Source organism: Lissotriton helveticus, chromosome 7 (genome assembly GCF_964261635.1).
Source record: "Lissotriton helveticus chromosome 7, aLisHel1.1, whole genome shotgun sequence".
Classification (NCBI taxonomy): domain Eukaryota; kingdom Metazoa; phylum Chordata; class Amphibia; order Caudata; family Salamandridae; genus Lissotriton; species Lissotriton helveticus.
In genome coordinates, this window is record NC_136068.1 from 73,193,375 (window position 1) to 73,219,008 (window position 25,634).

At 44.8% G+C, this 25,634-nt stretch overlaps 1 protein-coding gene across 1 annotated transcript in view; it reads right to left on the reverse strand.

Moving 5' to 3' along the window:
* LOC144768100 (adaptin ear-binding coat-associated protein 1-like) overlaps positions 1–25,634 on the reverse strand; it is a 159,967-nt gene that overhangs the window by 100,753 nt on the left and 33,580 nt on the right. Inside the window, 1 exon segment of the mRNA XM_078651490.1 lies at positions 12,627–12,727. Coding sequence (XP_078507616.1) covers positions 12,627–12,727 — 101 coding nt within the window.

The following is a 25,634-nucleotide window of genomic DNA, read 5'->3' on the forward strand; positions in this document are numbered from 1 at the left end:
GCAAAATTCCTGGGCTGGGCTTGGCGGATAAGATCAGTGAGGAAATTGCTTCTCCAGTAACAAGATCTCCACTAACTTAGTTTGTTTTAATAATTTTATGGTAAATGGATTCTGTCCCATGTTATTTTATTGACGGTTACAAAAAACTGCAGAATTGACAAATGGCATAAAGTGTATTGAGGGATGAATTGTTAAATTGTATTATATTTTTAACTGTTTTTGTACTGCAATGCTTTTATGATATGACAAATATATCGAAATAAAGCTATTCAAACAAACATATGGGAGAGAGTTAAGCATGTGGGCTGCCTGAAACGGAATACCTTCAGCAGCTGGTAATGTATATCAGTGGGTTAATGCGCATACTGCAGAGCTCAGCTTGCAACCTTAAAGGAAGGGACTGGCTCAGCCTTTCATCCTTCCTTATCCTCCCTTAGTGCCACTAAGCTGAACAAATCCCTGTGCCTAATAATCATCGAGTCAGTACAGCTTCTCCTCTGCACTAGTAACTTAAGAAATGTTATCGCCCTCACTCCATCTATCTGCCCATCGCCCTCACTCCATCTATCTGCCCATCGCCCTCACTCCATCTTTATGCCCATCGCCCTCACTCCATCTATATGCCCATCGCCCTCACTCCATCTATATGCCCATCGCCCTCACTCCATCTATATGCCCATCGCCCTCACTCCATCTATATGCCCATCGCCCTCACTCCATCTATATGCCCATCGCCCTCACTCCATCTATATGCCCATCGCCCTCACTCCATCTATATGCCCATCGCCCTCACTCCATCTATATACCCATCGCCCTCACTCCATCTATATGCCCATCGCCCTCACTCCATCTATATGCCCATCGCCCTCACTCCATCTATATGCCCATCGCCCTCACTCCATCTATATGCCCATCGCCCTCACTCCATCTATATGCCTATCGCCCTCACTCCATCTATATGCCCATCGCCCTCACTCCATCTATATGCCCATCGCCCTCACTCCATCTATATGCCCATCGCCCTCACTCCATCTATATGCCCATCGCCCTCACTCCATCTATATGCCCATCGCCCTCACTCCATCTATATACCCATCGCCCTCACTCCATCTATATGCCTATCGCCCTCACTCCATCTATCTGCCCATCGCCCTCACTCCATCTATATACCCATCGCCCTCACTCCATCTATATGCCCATCACCCTCACTATGATTTTCGTCACAATAAAATACACTGAACATAATATTCACAAAAGTTATTTACAAAAGTTTAAGCTATTGCCAATATAAATTACAATAACTTTTATTAAAGTATTAATTATTAAAAAAAACTAAAAGCCATTGTTATTTGTAATATCAATACATATAAGTCACGTAAATAAAACACATTGCAATACAAATGCTATAGGTGTCACATTTGCGAAATTTAAAACTATTGGCATTGTAAATGACAAAGCTATTAATTTCGCTATTTTCAAAACTAACACAAATAAAAAATGTGTCATTTACAATACCAATAGCTCAAACTTTCCTAATGCGAGACTTATTGCATTGCAAATGCTTGTTGTAATTTGGTGCAAATCTATTCAGTACTTTTGGAGGTATTAAAGAAATAAAACTTTGTATATGTAAAGACGCGGATCAAACTATAAATTACTTTATCGTAATAAAACATAAAAATTCACTGACAAAAAACAAAGGTTACAAGGACGTTACAGTTCGGTTCAAGCTTTACCGACACAAAACCATAGCAATTTGGCAGTTATACTTATCCGAAGAAACTGTAACTCATGCCGTTAAGTAACTTTAGGCCACGATTTATAGTTTCTTCAGATAAATAGAACTATAAGTGTAACAAAAACTTCTAAATTCCTATGGATTTGCATGGGTAAATGTGTACCTACTATAAAGTCCCTGTAACCTTTATCTCTATATCCCTCTCTATATCTATATCCCTCTCTATCCCTCTTTCTCTATATATATCTATATCTATATGTGTCAGGAAACAGGTGAGAGTATATGAGTAAATGTGGGTGGATGAATAAGCAGTTCAGTGAATGTGGATTAGAATGTGAATGCGAGTGGGAACACTTCATGGATGTGGGTGAATATAAGCAAGTAACTAAGTGTGTGAAGGTTGTAGCTTGGAGGCAGAAGGTGAACAAATTGGTGGAACTTGTGTTTTTAGAGCAAAAAAAACTTGTGAGTTGGAAAAGCTATAATTTTGGTTAACGAGTGGCTGAAGGCAATTGCGCTAAATTGCATAAATGTATAGAAAGGAGAAAAACATGTTAAGCCGACACTACACAATTCCTCACGAGAAAACAATACTCTAATAAAGAAAGACTTATTAAAACATTTAGTTCTACAAATTAGCCTACCTCTCGAGTAGAGAAAAAAATGAAATGTAAAAAATTAATTAAACTTTTGGTAAAACAAATTTACGAGTTTAAAGACAGACTAAACATGGGAGGGACAGGTCTACTGAAACTGAAATAAATGTAGTACTGGGGCAATGCCAGTCAGCCATTATCAGATTGCACTGGAAAGGATGGACTTTACCTCAGCTCTAATGCAGTTTTCGATGCAAGACAGATACAACTAATTCTGCTTCAGGCCACCTTTCAGAGAGGACCTAAACATTCAACTGAATGTACCTAGAAGCACTAATCTTTCAGTCACTTACTAAATCGGCCTGCCAGCCATCAGAAGCAAATCCGTTACATTACTGACTCTCATTCAAGCCTAATGGCCATTTAGCCACAGCTTCATTTAAAGGACCATCCAGTGTAAAGAAGAAAAGTAGTTCTCTTTACCCAGCCGTGCACCTCTACTAATCACCAACTATATGCGATCTAGAATGTGGCTTGGTTTGATGCAGTCTATTTGGGTTTTTAGAAGTATATTGAAATTCACCGAACGGCCCATTTAACACAGAATGGAGGCACACAGAAGAACAAGTTACTTACCTTCCGTAACGCTTTTTCTGGTGGATACAGTTTCTCCTGTGGATTCCTCACCTTTTGAATATCCCCATGGCCAGCATTCGGCGGAAACCTTTTTCTAGCTCTCCTCGCCGACGAGGTCGTCACAATGCCACGGCTCTGCTCGCGACTCCGCATGATGTCACAGGAGCCATAAGAGGGCCTCGTCGGCGTGATGACGTCAGTTCCACCCTTTTTTTCCGTGCCTCCGAGGCGAACGGGTGGACCGACAACAGATTCAAAGTATACACAGTACACAATATTCATACAAATACACACAATGTAAAATTAAGACGGAAAGACAAAGAATAAAAGCATGTCCTATAAACCCACGCAAAGGCAGAGAGAAGAGAATGCAAAACAAACATGTTAAACAATGCCACTTTTAAGGTATGGGTGGCCATCGGGGAAAAGAGTGGGTAAGTGACGAATCCACAGGCAGATACTGTATCCACCAGAAAAAGCGATACCGAAGGTAAGTAACTTGTTCTTCTTATGGATACATCTGCCTGTGGATTCCTCACCTTTTGAATAGAATCCCAAAGCAGTCCCACTCCCGGAGGAGGGTGTCCACCCTTCTATACCAAAAACTCCTGCAGGACAGAGCGTGCAAAGGGGCCATCCCTCCTCACTTTGGAATCCAAGCAATAATGCTTTGCGAAAGTGTGGAGGTAGGTCCAAGTTGCAGCCTTACAAATATCCACTACAGGAACACCTCTGGCCAAAGCAGAAGTGGATGACTTGGCTCCGGTGGACTGAGCTCTAATACCTTCAGACGGCTCCTTACCAGCCAGGGCGTAGCAGATCTTGATGCACAGGATGATCTATCTGGATAGAGTGCGCTTGTGCACAGCCTTGCCCTTCATGCGTCCAACGTAGCCCACAAAGAGCTGATCGTCTTATCGCAAGCCTTTAGTCCTATCCAAATAAAACCTAACCGCTCTTTTAGGATCCAGGTGGTGTAGTCTCTCCTACTCCTTGGAAGGGTGAGGGAGGAGGATAGAATGACGGAAGGGCAATGGACTGCCCCAGATGGAAGGGAGTAACCACCTTAGCCAGGAGGATGGTCCTCAGGACCAGGCCTGCTTTTCTGCCTAAGGTAGAAAGACCGTTTTGAAAGACAGGAGTCTCAAAGGACAACTATGTGAAGGTTCAAACAGAGAACCTATCCAGAAGGTCAAAACAAGATTGAAATCCCATTAAGGCATAATAAAGGGAGTAAGTGGAAACCTATTGGTAAGGCCCATAATACATTTTAAAACAATAGGAGATTTAAACAAAGACGGCTGATCCGGCAAACAAAGAAACGCCAATAAAGCCGACAAATAACCCTTTACAGTGGCCGTAGCACAACCCTGCTGGGTCAAGAACAGTGAAAACTGAATAATATATGGCAAGTGGGCCTTTAATGGATCAATGGACTTCTCTCCACACCATCTGATTAATCTAGACCTCCTGGAGGAGTAAACAGACTTGGTGGAGTGTCACCTGGACGATAAAATAACACCTTCCACATCCTGCGGGAGAGAGAAAGAATTCAGGTTGCCCCGTTCCATCTCCAGGCATGAAGGTGCAAGCTCTGGAGGGGGGGGGGGGGGGGGGGGGGGGAGGGGAGTAAAATATGCCCCTCCGACTGCGAGAGGAGGTCTACCCTCAGAGGGAGATGGAGTGGAGGGTGCGATGAGAGAAGTTCTTGGCCAATCTGGGGCGATCAATACAACTTGGGCCTGGTCTTGGCGAATCTTCCTGAGAACCTGAGGAATCAAGGGTATGAGGGGGGGTGTGACTCATACAGGAGCTCTGAACCCCAATCTAACTGAAAACAGTCCCCAATTGCTCCCTGCATCGGAAACTGGAGACTGCCGAATGACAGGCAGTGTGCGTTCCAGAGTGGCAAAAAGGTCCACCCGAGAAGTTCCCCACATCTGGAAGATGCGATGAACAACCTCCGGATGAAGTCTCCACTAGTGATCGGACGAAAACCGTTCACTAAGAGAATCCGCACGCACGTTCAGCACCCAAGCCAGATAATTTGCTATCACACAAATCTGGTGGTCCTGGGCCCAGGAACAGAGTCGTAGAGCCTCTCTGCAGAGACAATACGACGCTACTCCTCCCTGCTAGTTGATGTACCACATTGCGGTAGTGTTGTCCGTCAGGACCTGAACCGACTGACTGCAAAGGGAGGGAAGAAAGGCCTAGAGTGCTGCCTGCAATTCCAAAAGATTGATATGAAGCAATCTTTCCTCTGGAGACCAAAGACCCTTGATCTCCAGGTCCCCCAGATGAGCACCCCACCCTAGGGTGGAGGCATCAGTTATCCCCGTGGCCACCAATGAAGGAAGAATAAATGGCTTTCCTAGTGACAGGTTCCCTTCAAAGCTCCACCAAGTAAGGCCTGCTGCAGTGTCTCTGGAGATCCTGATCGTCTCCCTGAGATCCCCGTTGTGGTGAAACCACTGCCTGCGGAGGTACCACAGTAGTGCCCACAGGTACCAGCGTGCATGATTGACCAACAGAATGCAGGAAGTGAACAGACTGTGCAGACGAAGGACCTTCAATACTGGAACCACCGCTCCATTGTGAACGAGAATCCTTTGTGTAGGTGGAAAAGCTCGACACACAGTAGTATCCAGTACCGCCTTAATTAACAGGTTGCGCTGAGAGGGCACCAGGTGAGATTTGGGCACATTTATTGAAAAACCTAAGTTGAACAGCTGAGCCGTTACTCGCAGATGATAAAGCACCATCTCCGGCAACTCAGCTTTGAGCAGCCAGTCGTCAAGATAGGGGAAAACTGGAATCCCGACCTCCTGAGATGAGCTGCCACCACTGCCATCACCTTTGTGAAGACTCGAGATGCAGTAGTAAGACCAAATGGGAGGACCGCAAACTGGTAGTGCTGTGACCCTACCGTGAAACGGAGATACTTCCTGTGAGACTTCAGGATGGGGATGTGAAAATACGCATCCTGCAAACCAATCGACACCATCCAGTCCTCTTGCTGCAGCGTCTAAAAAACGGACCAAGAGTCAGCATCTTTAATTTCTCCTGTTTGAGTAAAAATTCAAGACCCTGAGGTCCAGGATCGGTCGTAACCTGCTATCCTTTTGGGGATCAGGAAATACCGGGAGTAGCATCCCTGGCCCCTTTCCTGCTCCAGGACTACCTCCATCTCACCCTTTTGCATTAAGGCAAGGGCCTCCTTCTGGAGAAGGACTAAATGATCTTCCGAACAGAATCCTTGGCAAGGAGGGTAAGGAGAAGGGAATTCCCGGAAGGGAAGGGCGTACCCATTCTCTACAAGATTCTAAACCCAAAGGTCCGTAGTGACCGATTTCCAATCCTGTAGAAAATGGGACAGCCGACCCCCACAGGACCCGCATGCTCCAGGATGGGCATCTAGGGCCGCTTTCCTATGTTACTAGGGGGAGTAGGAGAGGTAGGAGGAGGAGAAGTGACGGGTTGACCCTCACGGGTGACCCTGTTTTTCCCTCTGTAGGATTTTTGTTTTGTTGCTGCGGAGGCTGTCGCAGGCTATGAAAGGAAGACCTTCCAAATCCTCGATAGCTTCTATAACCAAACCCCTTTGACTGAATTTGCAACCCTAAGGGCTTTGCCGTGGCCTTGCTGTCCTTGAATCTCTGAAGTGCAGAATCAGCCTTCTCTCCGAACAGCTTTGATCCATCAAACAGAAGATCGAGGAGGGTAGCTGCACATCTGGAGAAAACCCAGAAGATCTGAGCCATGCCTGTCTCCTGGTAACGAAGGAGGAGCTCATTACCCTGGCCACCGAATCAGCTGTGTCCAAACCAGACTGAATAACTTAACGAGCTGCAGCCTCTGCGTCCGTCAGAACCTCCATAAAATTACCACGTTCCTCCTCAGGAAGCATGGGTGCTAACTGTTTAGCAGAATCCATCAGAGTGTGTATATATATCTCCCCAGCAAACAGGTAGAATTGGTGGACTTTAATGCCATGCAAGAGGAAGAAAACACTTTCTTGGCCAATTGCTCCAACTTTTTAGAGTCCCTGTCGGCAGGAGCCTGAGGAAATGCACCTATAGACTGTTTACAACAGGACGACTACACCACTAAGCATTCAGGGGACGGATGAGCTGAAAGGAAGGCAGGGTCTCCTGGAGAAGATCTGTATCTCCTTGCTACCGACCTCAAAACAGCAGGAGCCTCATTAAACAGCAATAGCGGTTCAATTATAGAAGATGGGGAATGTAAAACCTCTGAGTAAATTTGGTTTGTACTCCGCTGTAGGCAACTTCAAGTCCAAAAGCTCCGCTGCCTTTCTAAGGACTATATGATAGGGAGCCACCTCTTGAGATGGTGAGCAGGGGCGGCTCTAGGCTCATGGTGGCCCTGGGCAGGGAGCGTAGGTAGGGGGCCTGGAAGAGGGGGTCCGGGCGGGGTGGAGCGCGCAGGCAGTAAAGAGGAGCGGGGGTCAGGGTGTTTAGAAGTGGAACAGAGCCGGAGGCCGCCAAATCCCGGCCAGGGGCCACCACGCAAATATGTATCCATCCTCAGAGGATTAATATATTAAGGATATATATTGGCGTGGTGGCCCCTAGGGTTTGGTGGCCCTGTGCAGGTGCACAGCTTGCACATGCCTAAAGCCGGCCCTGTGGTGAGGCTCTTGAGGAAGTCCCACTCTTGGGAGGTATCCAGGCCACTAACCTCTTGAAAACCCTCAAATTCGACAACAGACTCCTCGATTTCGCCTTCTTCAAACTCCTCTCTTCGAAACTGTTCTTCCTCCAAAAGCCTCTGTGTATCTCTTCTTGAACGCAACTTCGGTTGCAGTGTCGGCGGCGCAGATAGCTTCAAAGCCTGCGACGAAGGAGGGTCCGATGCAGGAATCGCCACCGTACGAAGTCAAGAGGAAGGGCCACCAGATGGCGCCAGGGACTGAGTATATGGCGTCGAAAACTGCCAAAACGGCGCTGTCGGCATAAAAGGCACGAAGGGTGCCTGGGCATACTGTTGAGGAAAGCCCAAATTGAAGGCAAGCGGACCCACGGGACCTGAAGGTGCTCCGGAGGTGAAGGCCGCATTGCGAAACACGCCACACATAGCATTTACGAATTGCAAGGGATCTGACCCCGGTCCAGGAAATGGAGGACACGGAGCTAAGTCAGGATCCACACAAGGAACAGCTGGCACCAGAACAGCTGGATCTACAGGCGGAGCCACAGGCACAGTCTCATGCACAGGACAAGGTTGGTCCTGAGCCGGTACGTCTTCCGAAGCCCGAGAGCCCTTCTGCGTCGGCGACCATTCCTGGGTACCTTTAGGTGAAGGAGAATGAACCTGAGTCGCCTGAGGAGATGACGAAGGCAATTGAGACACAAAGTCCTTTTCACGACGTCCAGGTGCCGGACAAGGTGACCTCGAAGCCTTTCCCTTCGACGAAAGACGCAGAGAGCCATGCCTCCTCTTCTTTTTATGCTTCCTTGACTTCGAAGCGTGCAAGGTCGAAGACTTCGACTTGGACCTTTTCCGACCTCTCTTCTCCTTCCTTACTTTTGCCATGAAGAGCTTGGCCTCACGCTCTTTCAAGGCCTACGGGTTCATCTTGCGACAGCATGAGCAGCCCTCTACGTTGTGGTCCGATGACAAACACCACAAACAGTCCTCATGGGGGTCAGTGATGGACATATGATCCCACACTCTACAGGGCTTGAATCCCGGCTTTCGCTGTCGCCATCGTGCAGCTACAGTTAAACCTGGAGAAATTACTAAGTAACTCGAAACCAGAATGGAGAGTCCCAGAAAACCGTTCGAGTCGAAGGCGTGGAAAAAAGGGAACTGCATCATGCCGACCAGGCCCTCTTATGGCTCCAGTGACGTCATGGGGAGTCGCGAACGGAGCCGTGGCTTGTGACGACTGTCGGCGAGGTGAGCTAGGAAAAAAAAAAAAGTTTACTCAGAATGCTGGCGCAGGGGATATTCAAAAGGTGAGGAATCCACAGGCAGATGTAGCCATCAGAATGTTTAATATACCGTACCCCAGCTGAATGTTTCCATTCTCACAGACAAAACAGCTTAATTTTCAAATAATTGTAATTCTAAATAGCTCTTACAGTGCCTCCAATAATGGACAGACCCGCTAAAACGACAGGGACTTTAATTTAAATGGATCCAGACCCATAGGTCTGGAACCTTTCCAGTAACAAAATATTTTCCTAGATCACTTGATTTTTTACGATGAGAATCCATGATCTCGGCCTCATCTGAGAAACAACCCAAGTAAATGGAAGGCCATTCCTTTTGTCACCATTATAGATCAGCCATTGCTATAACATTATTCACTCTCCTGTCAGGGAGAGGTCTCAATGTGAGAGAGATAGCAATGCCAACTGTTGAAACCGAGGAAAGAATTATATCTTCTTTCTGTACTTTTGAAATATCCTCCGCCATCAATCACAGCCAGGCTTCCTCCAATGTGGAGTTAAATATTTGCATGACACAGGAAAAGCAGCCTCGAATCCTCTGCAGGCATGCCTGGTAGTACGCAGGCATCGCCTTTTGCAATGACAACTGAAAAGTTAGGCTATAACTGATCCCAGGCTCAAAGTAGGGAGAAGTCCAACCTTCTATCTGCTTCAGAAAGAAATAGGATAGCAAGAACTATCTGCTGCCTCAGTCCACACAGCAGGAGTGCAAAATCTTTGTTTTTGTGCTGTCCTATATTATACAAAAAAGTGATAGATTGAATGCTTGAATTAAACTCAGCCACTAACAATGACTCGCGCGGCATCACTATCCACAGTTACTTTGCACACCTCAGTTTGAACCTAGCTATATGCAAATCAGTCTTGACCGTGCTCCATTCTGAATGGTCCAGCCCGAACTGCCAATCCAGGGCGACACATTAAAGTATACAGAAAGATGATGGATGGAATGATTTGTATACTTATTGTGTCCCCTAAGTGGGACGAGTATGCCCAGACTTGTCCTGTGCACACTGTCCCTGGAGCCACGCTATATCCGTCTGATGAGAATATAACAAGGGTGAAACTGGTCCTGTATTGCTTGTGTTCCAGTTTAGGGAGGACCTAGCTAGGCAGGTCAGGCTGGACTGTTCCCATTGCAGCTGGGTCAAGACAGTTTGCACATTGCTGGGTCCAAACTAAGGTTGCATGGTGAGCATAATAACAATGGATTGGAATGCGGCCTGAGTAATTACCAGTGGCAGAGATTAATTCAAGCATTCCACCCATTGCTTGTTTGTGTCCTTTCTTAAATGATACTGAAAGAATGTGTTTTCAAAGTTTATTTCTCCCCAACAGCATGCACCCATGATTAGGAGGGTGTCGGAAGGGAAAAGGAAAACAAGCATTGGCATAGTCGATAGATCTCGCTTTTGGGACCTTATAAGTATTTAGTTATGCAGCACAATATCCTTGGTGCAACAACATCAACCGTTGCACGGCTAAACACTTATAAGGTCCCAAATGCGAGACCTATTGGCTGGACTAAAATCATTAACAGTTCACTTCAACAAGGCTGCATCCCAGACTCACTCAAAGTTTCACCCATCCTAAAGAAACCAACAGCTGACCCTACGGACCTGAACTATCATCCTGTATCCAATATTCCTACCGTGGCCATATTACTTGAGAAATGTGTACACCACTAACTGACTAAACATATTGACCACTTTGACCTTTTTTAACAAGCACCAATCAGGCTTTAGAGCTGGTCACAGCACTGAATCAGCCATATGACACGTTATTGCACTACAAATCCTTGACCAGAACGGATCATGCCTACTCATCCTACTAGACCTATCCTCAGCCTTTGGTACGGTCAAACAAGATCTTCTGAAACATAGAATGGGTCTATCAGGGTCAGTGTTAAACTGGTTTACCTCTTTTCTCCATAACCGAACACAAAAATTCAAGGTCAACAACACGCTTTCCAAACCCGTACCAGTAACGCTGGGAGTCCCGCAAGGGTCCTCATTATCCCCGACACGGTTTAACCTTTTCATGGAACCACTCACCGATATTCTACATGCGTCTAACGTGCAATATCATATGTACACTGACAATACACAACTTTATCTTAAGATCAACACACAATAAGACATTAAATTGCTTAACTCCACGCTCCGAAACACCCAGACCTGGCTGGCAGAAAACCATCTCAAACTAAACGCCCTAAAAACCGAATTCCTCCTTATAGCACCACCCGCCAAAGTCCCCATAATGCAAGACTTGATCAAATATCTTACTGCACTCAACGTTCAACCAACCATTGTGGACTCAGCGAAATCGCCGAGAATAACTCGACAGCAACCTCACGAGGCAGAAACACATTCGCAATGCCACAAAGGGAGCAAACTTCCAGAAAAACACACTGAGGAAGCTGAAACCCTTCCTGACAGCCAATGACTTCAAGCTGGCAGTAAAGCTCTAGTTATTCCTCGGGTGGAGTACGGAAGTGTCTCTCTGTGTGGCCTTCCAAAAGCTACAACAGCTACCCTTAGAGCCTCAATAAATGCTGCAGCAAGACTCATCACCGGCTCGAAAACAAGTTCCCACATATCGCCAGACTTAAAATCCCTGAACTGGCTACCTCTTGAAGCCAGAATTCATCTAAAAATAGTGTGCATGACGCATAAGGCCTTCCATCAAAATGCACCCAGCTCAAGGAGTGCAGAAAATCTACTACTGAAACCTCAAAGGTTCAACAAGAGGAAAACATACAAACGTACCTTCCCACTTACATAAAACAAGACGCGTGTGAGCAAAAGTAAACAATCAGCGAAAAAAAGCCCACTTACATTAAAAAAAGACACGCATGAGTAAAAGTAAACAAATTGCGAAAAGAAAAGCCAACTTACATGAAACAAGACGTGCGGCCAGTTCGTGCCAGTCAGTGTAAGGAAGGTTGTAGGTGAAAGTTAACGGAAAAGCTGTAGCAGCCAGACCAGGAGTTTTGTCCGAGCGCGCCAAAAGGAAATAAAAAAAAGCACGCGAGTGGTGTGCGCGGCGGCGGCAAAAGTGATTGTGCGCGCGGGAGCAACATGAGGAGAGAGGAAAGCCAGATGGCGCCTCCGCTCGTGCCTGTGCGCGTAACCGCACGCTCCATGCCACCGAAAAAGCTGTGGTTGGACTTTTAAAAGCCCACTCACTAAATGTCTTGCCCAGACAGCGCATGCGCTGGCTCAGGCGAGACCTAAAGAGGGAGGGAGAGAGAGAGAGAGAGATATTCAAAACAAGACTTCAGATCAGTCCATTGAAATCATAAAATTCCACCGACTATAGCTCTTGCTAGGACACCTCAATACTTTGCCAAACAATAAACATTTTTTCCCAGTGTACAAAACAATTTTAAGCACGACAACTCGAACCTGGTAAGTTGTCGAGTACTGGGGTGCATTCTGATCCCTCAAGATTACAGCTCATGGAATAAAACCTCTGTGCCCTTCATATCATCATCTTATGTACTCGTTAAGTCAATTACTCTTCCCACCTCCGAGCTCAAGCATGCTATAAAACCAATGAAGCCCTTGATCAATCTTACACCACTATCACCTACCACTTAATAATCCCATATACCATTTTTTTGCTGATCCCTACCCACACTGCTTCCCTTTCAGCATCTAAATCTATACCTACCGGACACCTTGTCATCCAGCTTGATAAAGGCCATCTTCCCCTTGGAGGTGACGCGAAGACGGCCTGTCCAGTCTGGTGCATCCAGCTTCCAATCTGAGGCCCTGTCCAAGAAAAACAGAGTATGACTGAGTTACACTGGCAAGAGTATCAATGCTTTCATGGCAGGGCAAATAATCATCAGTAATTGACAAACGTGAAAGAAGTGCATTAGCACAATCACAGTAAGACTTTTGCACTGCAAGTCAATCAAACTGCTCCTTCTGCTTAACAGACCATGGCAGCCCAGTAACTACAGACCAAGAAGAAAGGTTGCCTGAAGAACATACAATGAAGGATACAGTGCTCTGAACACCACAGCTATTTTTAATATGGAAGTCCATACAACATGAAAAGAATACAGTTGACTAACTTTTTAGAAACATAAGTAATGCAGGAACCCTCCAATACATCATCAGATTTTTGGAATAACCCAAAATTGTATATCAAACAGAAAGCAATCCAGTATGGGAAACTGCATTTCAGATCATGGCACTATTTTTGTGAACTGCAATTTAGAGTAAGAAAGAAAACTGTTCCTACTACAAGATGTATTTTGCACAGCACCACAATACATGGAGCACAACCAAAAAAACATTTTGAAGCACAAAGTTGCATTTGGGTCGAGAGCATAAAGCACTTTTTGGAAACAACTCTACTGTTAATGGGTGTGTATAAAAAACTGAATAAACAGAATTCTGGGCAAAAACAAAATTGTTTCTATTGAGAGATTGAATTGCAAAGAAGCAGATTCTGAAATTGTTGAAGGGCTACGCATGCCAGATGTTAGAAGATGGACGCTTGGAGTAAATCGAAAATGCAAATATAGGAAAATCAAAAGAGTCCCAGCGTGATCAATAGTGATATGTGGGAGAGAGAGAGACGCTTTCATAACAATTGTACAAAGCCCTGTGTTTTACTTAGAGAAAAAGGACATACAACACGTAATATTCTGAGAATTATTATGTGAGCTATTACTGACATTTGCTCTAAGGTATTGTCAATTTGGTATGGTGTTATTATAGCTACTTTAATATAAAATTGTAAGAAAACAAAGTTCAACATGACTGTCACTACAATTTGGAGAAGTAGTAGATTCGAGGCATTTCAGCAGATAGAAGGGGGCGGGGGCGGACTGGATGGACATCAGCGGCCAATGTTTAGTGAGCTAGATACTCTGGTAAAATAATGAATTTTCACATTAGGAGAGCCCCCACACAAATTTATTAATGGAAGAACGGTTATACTAAAAACAAAGCAGCTTCTTAAACTGTTGTACACACTACAAAATTACACACTAGATTAGCAGACTTTCGATCAGGCTTTAAGCCCTTTTGTGGAGTAATGGGGCCCACAGGGTCACCTTAGTAAATTGATGTAAATCCACCCTTAATAGTGGCTGTATAAATCCACCCTTAATAGTGGCTGTATCAGGTAATGCGTTAGGTCGCGTTAGATCACCTTAGTTCATCTAATTGTGATAAACAACCGGCATCTTCTTAGTCATGCAGCATATACAGCAGATCTTTTGGTGGGATTAGTTCTCTCCGCCTTCTTCACAGTGGGAAACCTACCAAGCTCACCCATACAGCCTTCGGGTTCAGGCAGGACTCTCTTAGGGGAGTTGTATGGCTGGATTGGTTGACTCGAGTCCTTTGCTGCAGCACTGGAAAGCTCCACAGAGTAGGGTACAGTGGGATAAAGCTCTCTAAAGTTGGGGTGTGATGGGCCAGAACTGCATTTGCATTCTCTTGTTGGCTGACTTAGTAAGCACAAGAGTCAAATCTATTGGTGTCTGCAGTTGAGAAGTGATTTACAATCATCCACAAGTCAAACAGCCACTCTGTCAGAAGGCGGGAGGCCAAGCTCTCAATGAGGGCACTTGGCGACTAACACATTTTGTGTATGTACAGGAGAATACTTAAAGTGATATTTCCAAGGCTGTAAGGTGGACTTGGGCGCCTTGCCAAAGATAGATGGGTGTTCGGCAATGATGGCCCCTGGAAAGTCATAATTTATGCTTGTTTTCAAGTGATTTCATTTAAATATCTGCATCGTCTTTACTATATTAGGGTGTGCGCCTACATGGAAACTTCTTGCAGATGTGCCTGTGGTGTTTTACCTAGAGTAAGAGGGAAGGAGGGACTTTTCTGCAGTTTGGAAATGCCCTGCGGTACAAAGGTTTTGAGTAGAGAAAGGTGTCCAAAATGGTCACTTTGGTCCAAGGATGGTGAGCAGCACTGACTTCTAAGTTAGCTCTTCTGTGTAATTTTGAGGATCTGTACTGGATCGTTACTGGAATGCTCTGGTGAAATTGGGTTTCATTTTGGCAAAATTATAGCTCATGATTGGAGGGGGTGGAAGGCACATATACAGATGCTTCGTTACAGGGAATGGAAAATAGTACAGTATTTAAAGAAATAAAGGAAGACAGGTGCAGGCAATCGAACCATCAGAAGATCTGGCGTCCCTAGCTATTGTGCTTTGCATCATCATAAGGAGACCTTAGGAAATGGTACGGCAGGAACAGGGTACGGCTGCTCAAGAGCTGCTTGCCTAAAACTATCTTTTTAGCTCAGTATTCAACGGTTAGTGGTCAGTGAATACGCTTTGAAGTTCTTGGGATCTTCTTTTCTGTGCATTGGGATCATTGTTCTTGGTTTGACTTTAATGGTAGTGTCTAGAAAGTGGTTTATTTACAAATAATGGCTTTCCAGAAATCTTTATAATGAATGTATTTATGAAGATAAAATAAACCATGCCAGCCACAAACGCCTCTCAAGACTTGTGTAAACAATTCCCAGGATTAGGCCTTGTGGCCAATTAGCAGCACTGAAGAGATGCCCCTCGTAATCACTGACACTGGGCACAATCAAAGTGCACCAACAACCCTTAATGAACAAGGACTTCAGAGGGCTGTGAGGAAATTGATGGGTGGAGGCATCAGATCCATTGAGAGACCCCAGAGCAGGGCCAGATCTTTCATCTGTACCCTTGGAAGAGGAGTCCAGCTGTTCTCTTAAAATCTGCATAGTGTACAAAAAGTCAGATTCTTCCTCAATACTTCTCCCCATGCACTTGTGATCTGCTTCCCTACTGTATGCATGGAGATTGTGTACAATACAAATGGTGCCCTTTTTAACTACACATTGAACATCCAGCAATATGTTGGCTCCCTGCACTTCAGTTAAAAACGTATTTTTGCTAGCAGCACCCCCAGAGGCTTGCGTCTCAAACGCAATGGTAATTTTAAATACCTGGTTTCTAGACTAATTCAGCTAATGAACTGATGCGGGAACACAGAACTGGCTAAAACTTGCTTGGCTGCTTCCCACCAGAATTTCCCAGCAACTACTTGAACCCACCTCGAATGTCCGACACAGACATTCAAAGCCGCAGCAATTGCTCCTCCGATTTTGGAGCAGAAATACCTGCTAAAATGCTCCCTTTGCTGGTAGGCAGAGATTATGAAACCTAAAGATGGCAAATGAAAGATTGGGATCAGAATTCCAGTCAGTGGCCTCTGTTTTCGATAGAAACTGGTCCTCTTAGATGGAGCAGGCTGAAGATGTACCCCTGTTTGGTGGTAGAGTGGAGAAGGGCTGCTTCCTGATAGTGGAGGCACAAGGTGAGGTCCAGGTACAGAGACCGGTTAGGATACGCAATGCGGATATGGGGCTTGCCCTGGAGCCCTAGGGAATCTGCAGATCAACTGGCCTAGATCAAATCTAAAGCATCAGTACCATTGTATCACAAGAGGGTCGACAAAAATATATGCTGGAGACACTGAATGATTGTCTGCTAATGAAACTGCACGGACCTCCTGACCTGATCCTCAAACCCCTCTGCAAGGTCCCAATACTCCTCCCACTTGCACCCACCTTCCAGCCCTCCAGAAGTCAACGGAGGAGCCTGTGCCCTGATAAAATTTGCAGAGCCCCTCCAAACGCTTCCCAACTATGTGGGGGCACATGTTTTTTTTACCAACTTGAGTAAAGAGGAACTTTCTTATCTGTGGCCTGCTCAATTAGGTAGTTTAAGTCACACTGAAACAAACTTTTCTACAACATAATTCCTCCGTTAAGGTTTACTTCAGGTGGCATCATCATCCAGGATGTCTCCGACATTGATTGTTTATTAATTATTCAGAATAAAAAACAGCTATTGCCACCAGTCGATCACAAAATACAGCTTCTGGAAAAGTTGGTGCAAGTTGCATATTTCATTTGGTTCTGTGGTATTTTGTACTAAAGCAAGAGAATTTGAAGCCACAATTGTCACACAGAAAAAAAAGATGTCCTTGTTATAGTATTTGCCCTTGTGTATTGCCCCACCCGTGACAATTGATTTCAGGGGTTGGGCCCCTCTATATGTTGATACTTTTTGACTCCCAAGGGGTCCTAACAACAACGTTTTTTTTTAAATCTCTAATTAACATGTTATTTTATGAACCATGTTTTATGGATAATGCTATTTTATATGTGCTTTTATGGCTGCATTAGCCGAAATAAAGCTTTCTGCCTGACTGGACACCCAAGCAACTTCGCGATGCTATCTAACCAAGTTAGCACACAAATTAAAGTCTGAGTAGGTAACCCTTCTTCACTTTCAGGTTGCATGTTTATTGGGTTGGTATAAATGCTTCAGTATTGCCTCAGGCCTAATTAAGCACCTTGTTTGAACAAGGGCTGCAGAAACAAGCATTGGAAATGCAATAGGTCTCGTATTTGATTGAGTTAAAGCTATTGACATTGTATTGGCAATATCTTTTACCTATGTGTTATGGAGTGTATGTATTTGGTGTGTTGTGGAATTATGTGGGTTGTATTGGATTAGTTAGTTGTGTAATTGTGTGGCATGGAATTCTGCGGGGTGGAGTGGATTTGTGTAGTAGTATTATGTGACATGGTGTGCTGTGGAATTATGTGGTTAGTAATTATGTGGTATTGAGTACTGAAATTATGCGGAGTATGATTGTGTGTTATGGAGTGCAATTATGTGGAATGGCATTTTGTGGTGTGGAGTGGTATGTAGTGGCGCTTAATTACATGGTGTGCTGTTGAATTTTGTGGCACTGTGTGTAATTGTGTGGTGTGGACTGGATGTATGTGGTGTGCTGTGTAATTGTGTGCTAGCTTTGTCTTTTTGGTGATGAAAAAGGACAAATAAAGTGGAGCTAAGCTCCAGATCTGTGTGTTTGGGTGTTAAAAAAATGGAGAGTTAGAGCTATTGGGGTAGTAAATGTAAATGTCTCTGAACTATGTATTTTGAAATGGAGTGGAGTGGGTGTGTGTGGTGTGTAGTGGAATTATGTGGGTTGTATTGGAATTGTTAGTTATGGAATTGTGCCATGCTAAACACATGTTTTGTAGGATGTTCCGCTTGCAGTAGCAAAAGCCCTCAGAGAAAACCCTGCAAGCATGTTGTTGCTATTGACTACTATTGCAGTGGGTTTGCCATTAAAAACTCAGTTTAGACCGGCTATGGGAGGCACATAATTATGTTACCATTCTGCTAAGCAGACTGGTGCCCGAGACAGTGTCAGTTCCACCATATTCAAAGCAGCCTCCATTGAAGACATCAAAAACACATTTTGAAATGCTAGTATGTGGGCATCATTGTATATTTCCAAAAAGCACTACAGAGTGGCTATTGACACGAGGACTGAGCGATCCTTGAAAAGACATCCCACAGCATGTTTTCTGTCGATCACTTCTCAACTCACAATGGTAGAGATATTATGCTGCTTTAAGATAGGATTTGATGAGGGACAACATATACACACCGTATTGTGAGAAGCTACTTAGCCGTGAATGTCGAGCCCAATCTTTCGATATTCGCATATGACCACTTGACCATGGAGGACTAATGTGCAGCCCTAGACAGAGTCTTTATGCTGACAGATGATTTTTAAATTATAGAATTGCCATTCATTTACAAACGCTTCAAATAGCCTAAAGATTCAACAAGTCAAACTACATATTTCAATCGGGTTTTGAACACATTGCTGCGAGCGAGAAACCAGGGTTGGATCAGAGTTCAGTGTCATCTCCCCTACTTTTTTTTCTACTGACCCTCACAAAGGTATATCAGACTCTGGTAATGGGACGAAAGAGATCGGGGAAAAGTGCAAGAAAGAAGGTGAATTGCACATAAGCTGATCAGCAGTTGTTCCAGTGAAGCACAAAGGGCTTTCCTTACACTACCCTGGCACAGCTGGCAAAAGACCACCCTCTAGGGTGCACGTGTCTCAAGGCCTGTGAATGTGTTGTCAGTATCATTGTGGAATTGAGCAAATCAGGCGTTATCTTTATCTACGTCTGATTCGTGCTCGAATTTCTCCAAGAGATAGAGGATTCCGGCCCTTCCAGAGAACCCTCGCAGTGGATTTAGCCAAACGCCTTTCACCACATCTTCACGACATAAAACTTGGTACAGAATAAGGATACGTACACATTACAGTTTAGTGACAGAGAAGGGGAAGCAATCGCTCACATGTACTGCAAAATAGGGGGCTGTCTACGTCTTCAGTGTCCCAACACATGGTGCACTGAAAACAAAGCAGGGTGGGTGGAGATCCTGTAACAAATGACCACAGAGAATACAAGATCACGAGTCAAGTTCGGAGTTAGTTTCAAAAAGCTTTGTAGCCATGAAACAACAGTGAACTGTATTTTAAAGCTTGAGAGTTGGTAAACAAGGTGCCTTCCGCGCATTAAAAAGAAACTACGTTTAGTCAAAGCTTGGAACGAGACAAGCAAACCACAATGGAAAACGAACAAGCACCCTGTGATTGTGCGCCAATAATTTAATTTCCCGGTGCCTAAAAATTGAATACGTCCGTCTGTAATGCAACTGGTGGTAATGCAAAGTGCTCTGGCACCTTCAGGTTGAGTTTGCGCTATATAACACTGAAAAAGAATAAAATATAAACAAGCATTGGAAATGCAATAGGTCTCGCAGCATTAGAGTTAGTGCATTTAGAATTGTTTATGGGTTTTTTGTTGTAAATCTTTTGCATTTTTATTTTTTTTTGCCAATGCTAAAGAATTACAAATCAAAAAAGCAATAAACAATTGTAAAAGCTGTAACTAAAAATCCTACGAGACCTATTGCACTGTGTGAGGGTGAGGTGTTGAGGGTGAGTGAGGGTGGGGATGAGTGAGGAGTTGAGTGTGAGTGAGGTGTTGAGGGTGAGTGAGGTGTTGAGGGTGAGTGAGAGTGAGAGTGAGTGAGGGTGAGGGAGGGTTATTGCGAGTTAGGATGAGGGGTTGAGGGTGGGTGAGTGGCGTTGCATGGGTGAGTGGCGTTGCGTGGCTGAGTGGCGTTGCGTGGCTGAGTGGCGTTGCGTGGGTGAGTGGCGTTGCGTGGGTGAGTGGCGTTGCGTGGGTGAGTGGCATTGCGTGGGTGAGTGGCATTGCGTGGGTGAGTGGCATTGCGTGGGTGAGTGGCGTTGCGTGGCTGAGTGGCGTTGCGTGGCTGAGTGGCGTTGCGTGGCTGAGTGGCGTTGCGTGGCTGAGTGGCGTTGCGTGGCTGAGTGGCGTTGCGTGGCTGAGTGGCGTTGCGTGGCAGAGTGGCGTTGCGTGGCAGAGTGGCAGTGAGTGGCTGAGTGGCGTTGCATGTGTGCGTGGCGTTGCGTGTGTGAGTGGCGTGCATGAGTGGCGTTGCGTGGGTGAGTGGCGTTGCGTGGGTGAGTGGCGTTGCGTGGCTGAGTGGCGTTGCGTGGCTGAGTGGCGTTGCGTGGGTGAGTGGCGTTGCGTGGGTGAGTGGCGTTGCGTGGCTGAGTGGCGTTGCGTGGCTGAGTGGCGTTGCGTGCGTGAGTGGCGTTGCGTGCCTGAGTGGCGTTGCGTGGTTGTTTTAGCGTTACTGAGCGTGTGTGAAAGAGTGTGATAGTTTTGTTGTGTGAGGGTGATGTTAAGAGTGTGTGTATATGTTAATAATAATTAAGTAATGTGTTGTTTGTAACTAAAGGTGTCCCCTTTGTATTACTTCAGTCTTATGTGTATATTAGTATGTAATTTTAAATGTGTATGTATTGTACTAACTATGTGTATGTTTTGTAACATGTTTGTGTAGTCTCGTTTTTATTTTTTTTTTAAAATGGCCGACGTATAGCGTCACGTCGACGTCTGCTATGTTTAGCGGTCTAGTTTATTTTTGAGTTGTGTGTGTTTTTTGTTTACGTATTTTTCTAGCCAATCGGAGCGCGACGTTTTTGACGTAGCGTTCCGATTTGCATACGTCAACCGTTGAATTCCCCATTGATCGAGAATGTTGGTGTGCGGAAGGCGTGTTCTTGTCCCGGTGGTGTTGCTGCGTCGTTTGACAGGTAAGAATGTATTCCTAAGTTTATTTTAATGTAATGTAATGTAGTATATATACTATGTAAAATTTAAATACTTGCTAAATTTATTTAATTCACTCGTAATATTTGTAAATGTTTGTAATGTAACATAAAGTAGTGTTTTTTATTGGCGATGTGTAATGCATATGTTTTGTTAAACTGTAATGTAATGTATTAATGTCCTTTTTTTGGTAATTTGACATACAAAAGGGGTTTGTTTCATTTCGAAGTGGTAAATGTGTTGTAATATATTGATGTAAGTTGTTTTTTTATTATTTTTTTGTGTGATGCTGAAGTAGTCGGATAATTTGTTATTGACGTACTTGAAGTATGAAATGAAACTTTGTGTCTTTGCTGACTGTAGTATTTTTAGCAATGTATGAACGACATGTACAGTGAACTAATGTATTTTTCGTTAGATTTTTGTGACTGACTCTTTCTATGTTCGTAATATGTTTTATTGTATTTGAACTAATTCCGTCTGGATAAATGCTATTGTGTTAAGCGTTTCTTTTTTTGTGTAAATCTCGACTATTGTATTCAATGCGTCCCATTTTCCGGATGAATCGTTCTTGTTTATTTCCCTCTGAAAAATTTGATTGTTTCTGAATTTTTGTTTATTTCGTCATATTTGCTTTATATTAGACGGAATTCCGTGAGAAGAAGTGCTATTGTTGTATGCGTCCGGTTTTTTGTGTAACTGTTGACTACTGTCTTTAAACCGTCCCATTCTCCGGATGAATAGTGCTTGTTTATTGCCCGGCGAAAAAGTTGCCTGTTTCACTTGTGTCTTTGTATCTCCTCGTCCTCGCTTCCTGCCACATATTTGTATTTGTTTCCTTTGTGTAATATTGTTGTAATATCGTACGAATTAAATTTACTTTTTGGCCCGAAGACTGATTAACATCCTTGCATCCTTTTAGGTCAATGATGTTAAGTTTTTTTTGTGTCTAACGTATCTGATGCTATACTCCGTCGACCCCCTTGTTTTCCGTCCTGAAATTTCTTTATGTGTAAGAAAATGGCCTAACATTCCTCAAATTGCAGAGTGGGTGAATGCTGCAGAGTGGGTGTATGCTGCAGAGTGGGTGAATGCTGCAGAGTGGGTGAATGCTGCAGAGTGGGTGAATGCTGCAGAGTGGGTGAATGCTGCAGAGTGGGTGAATGCTGCAGAGTGGGTGAATGCTGCAGAGTGGGTGAATGCTGCAGAGTGGGTGAATGCTGCAGAGTGGGTGAATGCTGCAGAGTGGGTGAATGCTGCAGAGTGGGTGAATGCTGCAGAGTGGGTGAATGCTGCAGAGTGGGTGAATGCTGCAGAGTGGGTGAATGCTGCAGAGTGGGTGAATGCTGCAGATTGGGTGAATGCTGCAGATTGGGTGAATGCTGCAGATTGGGTGAATGCTGTCTATTGGGTGAATGCTGTCTATTGGGTGAATGCTGTCTATTGGGTGAATGCTGTAGATTGGGTGAATGCTGTAGATTGGGTGAATGATGGAGATTGGGTGAATGATGGAGATTGGGTGAATGATGGAGATTGGGTGAATGATGGAGATTGGGTGAATGATGGTGAGTGGGTGAATGATGCAGAGTTTCTGAAAGATGGATAGTGTGTGAATGATGGATAGAGTGTGAATGATGGAGAGGCAGAGTGCTGTTGCGTTTTTGAGTGTTAGTGTGTGTAACTGAGGGTGAGTCGTTGAGGGTGAGTGAGGGTGATGTTGAGTGAAGGTGAGGGTGAGGTGTTGAATGGTATTGAGGGTGAGGGTGAGGTGTTAAGGGTGAGTGAGTGTGACTTGTTGAGGATGAGTGAGGGTGAGTGAGGTGTTAAGAGTGAGGTGTTAAGGATGAGATGTTGAGGGTGAGTGATGGTGATGTTGAGTGTAGATGAGGGTGATGTGTTGAGTGTGAGTGAGGGTGAGTGATGGTGAGGGTGAGTGAGGGTGTGGAATTGTGGGTGAGGTGATAAGGGTGAAGTTAGTGAGGGTGAGGTGTTGAGGGTGAGGGTCTGAGGGTATGCTGTGCTGTACCTGCTCCGTGTGTGAGGGAAGCTTGCACTGTTGCCGCCTGTGCTGTACCTGATGTATGTGTGATGAAAGCTTGCACTGCTGCTGTCGGTGCTGTACCTGTTCCATGTGTAAGGGAAGCTTGCACTGCTGTTGGCTGTGCTGTACCTGCTCCGTGTTTGAGTGAAGCTTGCATTGCCGTTGCCTGTGCAGTACCTGCTCCGTGTGTGATGGAAGCTTGCACTGCAGCTGCCTGTGCTGTACCTGATGTATGTGTGAGGGAAGCTTGCACTGCTGCTGTCGGTGCTGTACCTGTTCCATGTGTAAGGGAAGCTTGCACTGCTGTTGCCTGTGCTGTACCTGCTCCGTGTTTGAGTGAAGCTTGCATTGCCGTTGCCTGTGCTATACCTGCTCCGTGTGTGATGGAAGCTTGCACTGCAGCTGCCTGTGCTGTACCTGATGTATGTGTGAGGGAAGCTTGCACTGCTGCTGTCGGTGCTGTACCTGTTCCATGTGTAAGGGAAGCTTGCACTGCTGTTGCCTGTGCTGTACCTGCTCCGTGTTTGAGTGAAGCTTGCATTGCCGTTGCCTGTGCTATACCTGCTCCGTGTGTGATGGAAGCTTGCACTGCTGCTGTCGGTGCTGTACCTGTTGCATGTGTAAGGGAAGCTTGCACTGCTGCCGCCTGTGCTGTACCTGATCTATGTGTGAGGGAAGCTTGCACTGCTGCTGCCTGTGCTGTACCTGCTCTGTGTGTGAGGGAAGCTTGTACTGCTGCCGCCTGTGCTGTACCTGATCTATGTGTGAGGGAAGCTTGCACTGCTGCTGTCGGTGCTGTACCTGTTCCATGTGTAAGGGAAGTTTGCACTGCTGTTGCCTGTGCTGTACCTGCTCCTTGTTTTCGAGTGAAGCTTGCACTGCTGCCGCCTGTGCTGTACCTGATCTATGTGTGAGGGAAGCTTGCACTGCTGCTGTCGGTGCTGTACCTGTTCCATGTGTAAGGGAAGCTTGCACTGCTGTTGGCTGTGCTGTACCTGCTCCGTGTTTGAGTGAAGCTTGCATTGCCGTTGCCTGTGCTATACCTGCTCCGTGTGTGATGGAAGCTTGCACTGCTGCTGTCAGTGCTGTACCTGTTGCATGTGTAAGAGAAGCTTGCACTGCTGCCGCCTGTGCTGTACCTGATCTATGTGTGAGGGAAGCTTGCACTGCTGCTGCCTGTGCTGTACCTGCTCTGTGTGTGAGGGAAGCTTGCACTGCTGCCGGCTGTGCTGTACCTGATGTATGTGTGAGGGAAGATTGCACTGCAGCTCTCGGTGCTGTACCTGTTCCATGTGTAAGGGAATGCTGTTGCCTGTGCTGTACCTGCTCCGTGTTTGAGTGAAGCTTGCATTGCCGTTGCCTGTGCTGGAGCAGCTCCGTGTGTGATGGAAGATTGTGAGATCTGGCATAACGGAAGGATTGGTAGTGCGTGCACAGTTTTTTTTTTTGTTTGTTTATTGTTGTAGTGAAAAGTTTTATGTATGCACTGTGTATGTTCTCTTTGTGTGTTTTCTTTTTTATATTTTCTTTATTTCAGGGAATGAGCTGCTACGATGGACAGGTAATGACAAATTAATTTGCATAATATTAAAGCGTGTCTTTGTGACTTTTATACTTTTGTTTATTGATTTGCTTATTGTAAAGCTAATGTAATTATTTTATTAGGTCTCTCTGCTCGCATGTACTTTCTGCCTGGCTTCTTGCATTTGATTTTTATTTTATCAATGGCTGCTATTTCGGTGTATTTGTTGCCATGGATTGTGTTCCGTTTTGCCGTACGTGTTTTTTGGTCGCACTTGGCTTGTGTATACGTTTCTAAAATTATGTAGTGTATGTAAATAAAAGTTTTTGTTTTTCTGTTCTAGTAAAGGGTATTACGCAATGTATTCCCTTTACGTTTGTTACGTAAGGGATGTTAGCGTTCTATTTTTTAATTGATGGTGATGTAATTATGAGCGTTACGTAATTTTTAGCCAATCGCAGCTCTACGTTGTGTGACGTAGCGTTGCATTTGACATGCGTCAACGGGGCTTTTTCCAAATTGATGTGAATGTTCGTGCGGTAAAGGTGTGTTATTCCTCCGTGTTTGTTGCTGCGTCGTCTGACTGGTAAGATGTACATTTATTAAAAGTGAGTACATGAATTTGAATGTATTAATACGTGTGTGTATATACGTATTATTAATAATGTTTTATTAGGATGTATGAGTGTTTTATTTGTATTGCGCCATGTGTATTATCGAGTTTTGAGTTACAATATTCCTTAGTACTGTTCTAAAAGATATATGTTTGAAAAATATAGTTTTTTCGAAATGTTACATAAAGCAATGTTTATGTTTGTATGTGTTATGTCTTTGAAATTGCGTCCCTTGTTATTTCTCGCTCACTTTCCTTGTGTTTTGAATTTTTCTTGATCTTTATGCGAATGTTGGCTCGTGTTTAAGTAGATTCTTTGGGATGCATTGAGTAATCTTTGCTAGTGTCTTCCTGGTATGTAGTTTCAGTAGTTCCGTTTCGCCTGAGGTGGCACTGTGATGTTTATTTTCCCTCTGACTTAGCTTTTGCTTGTGTCATTTGTACCGGTATG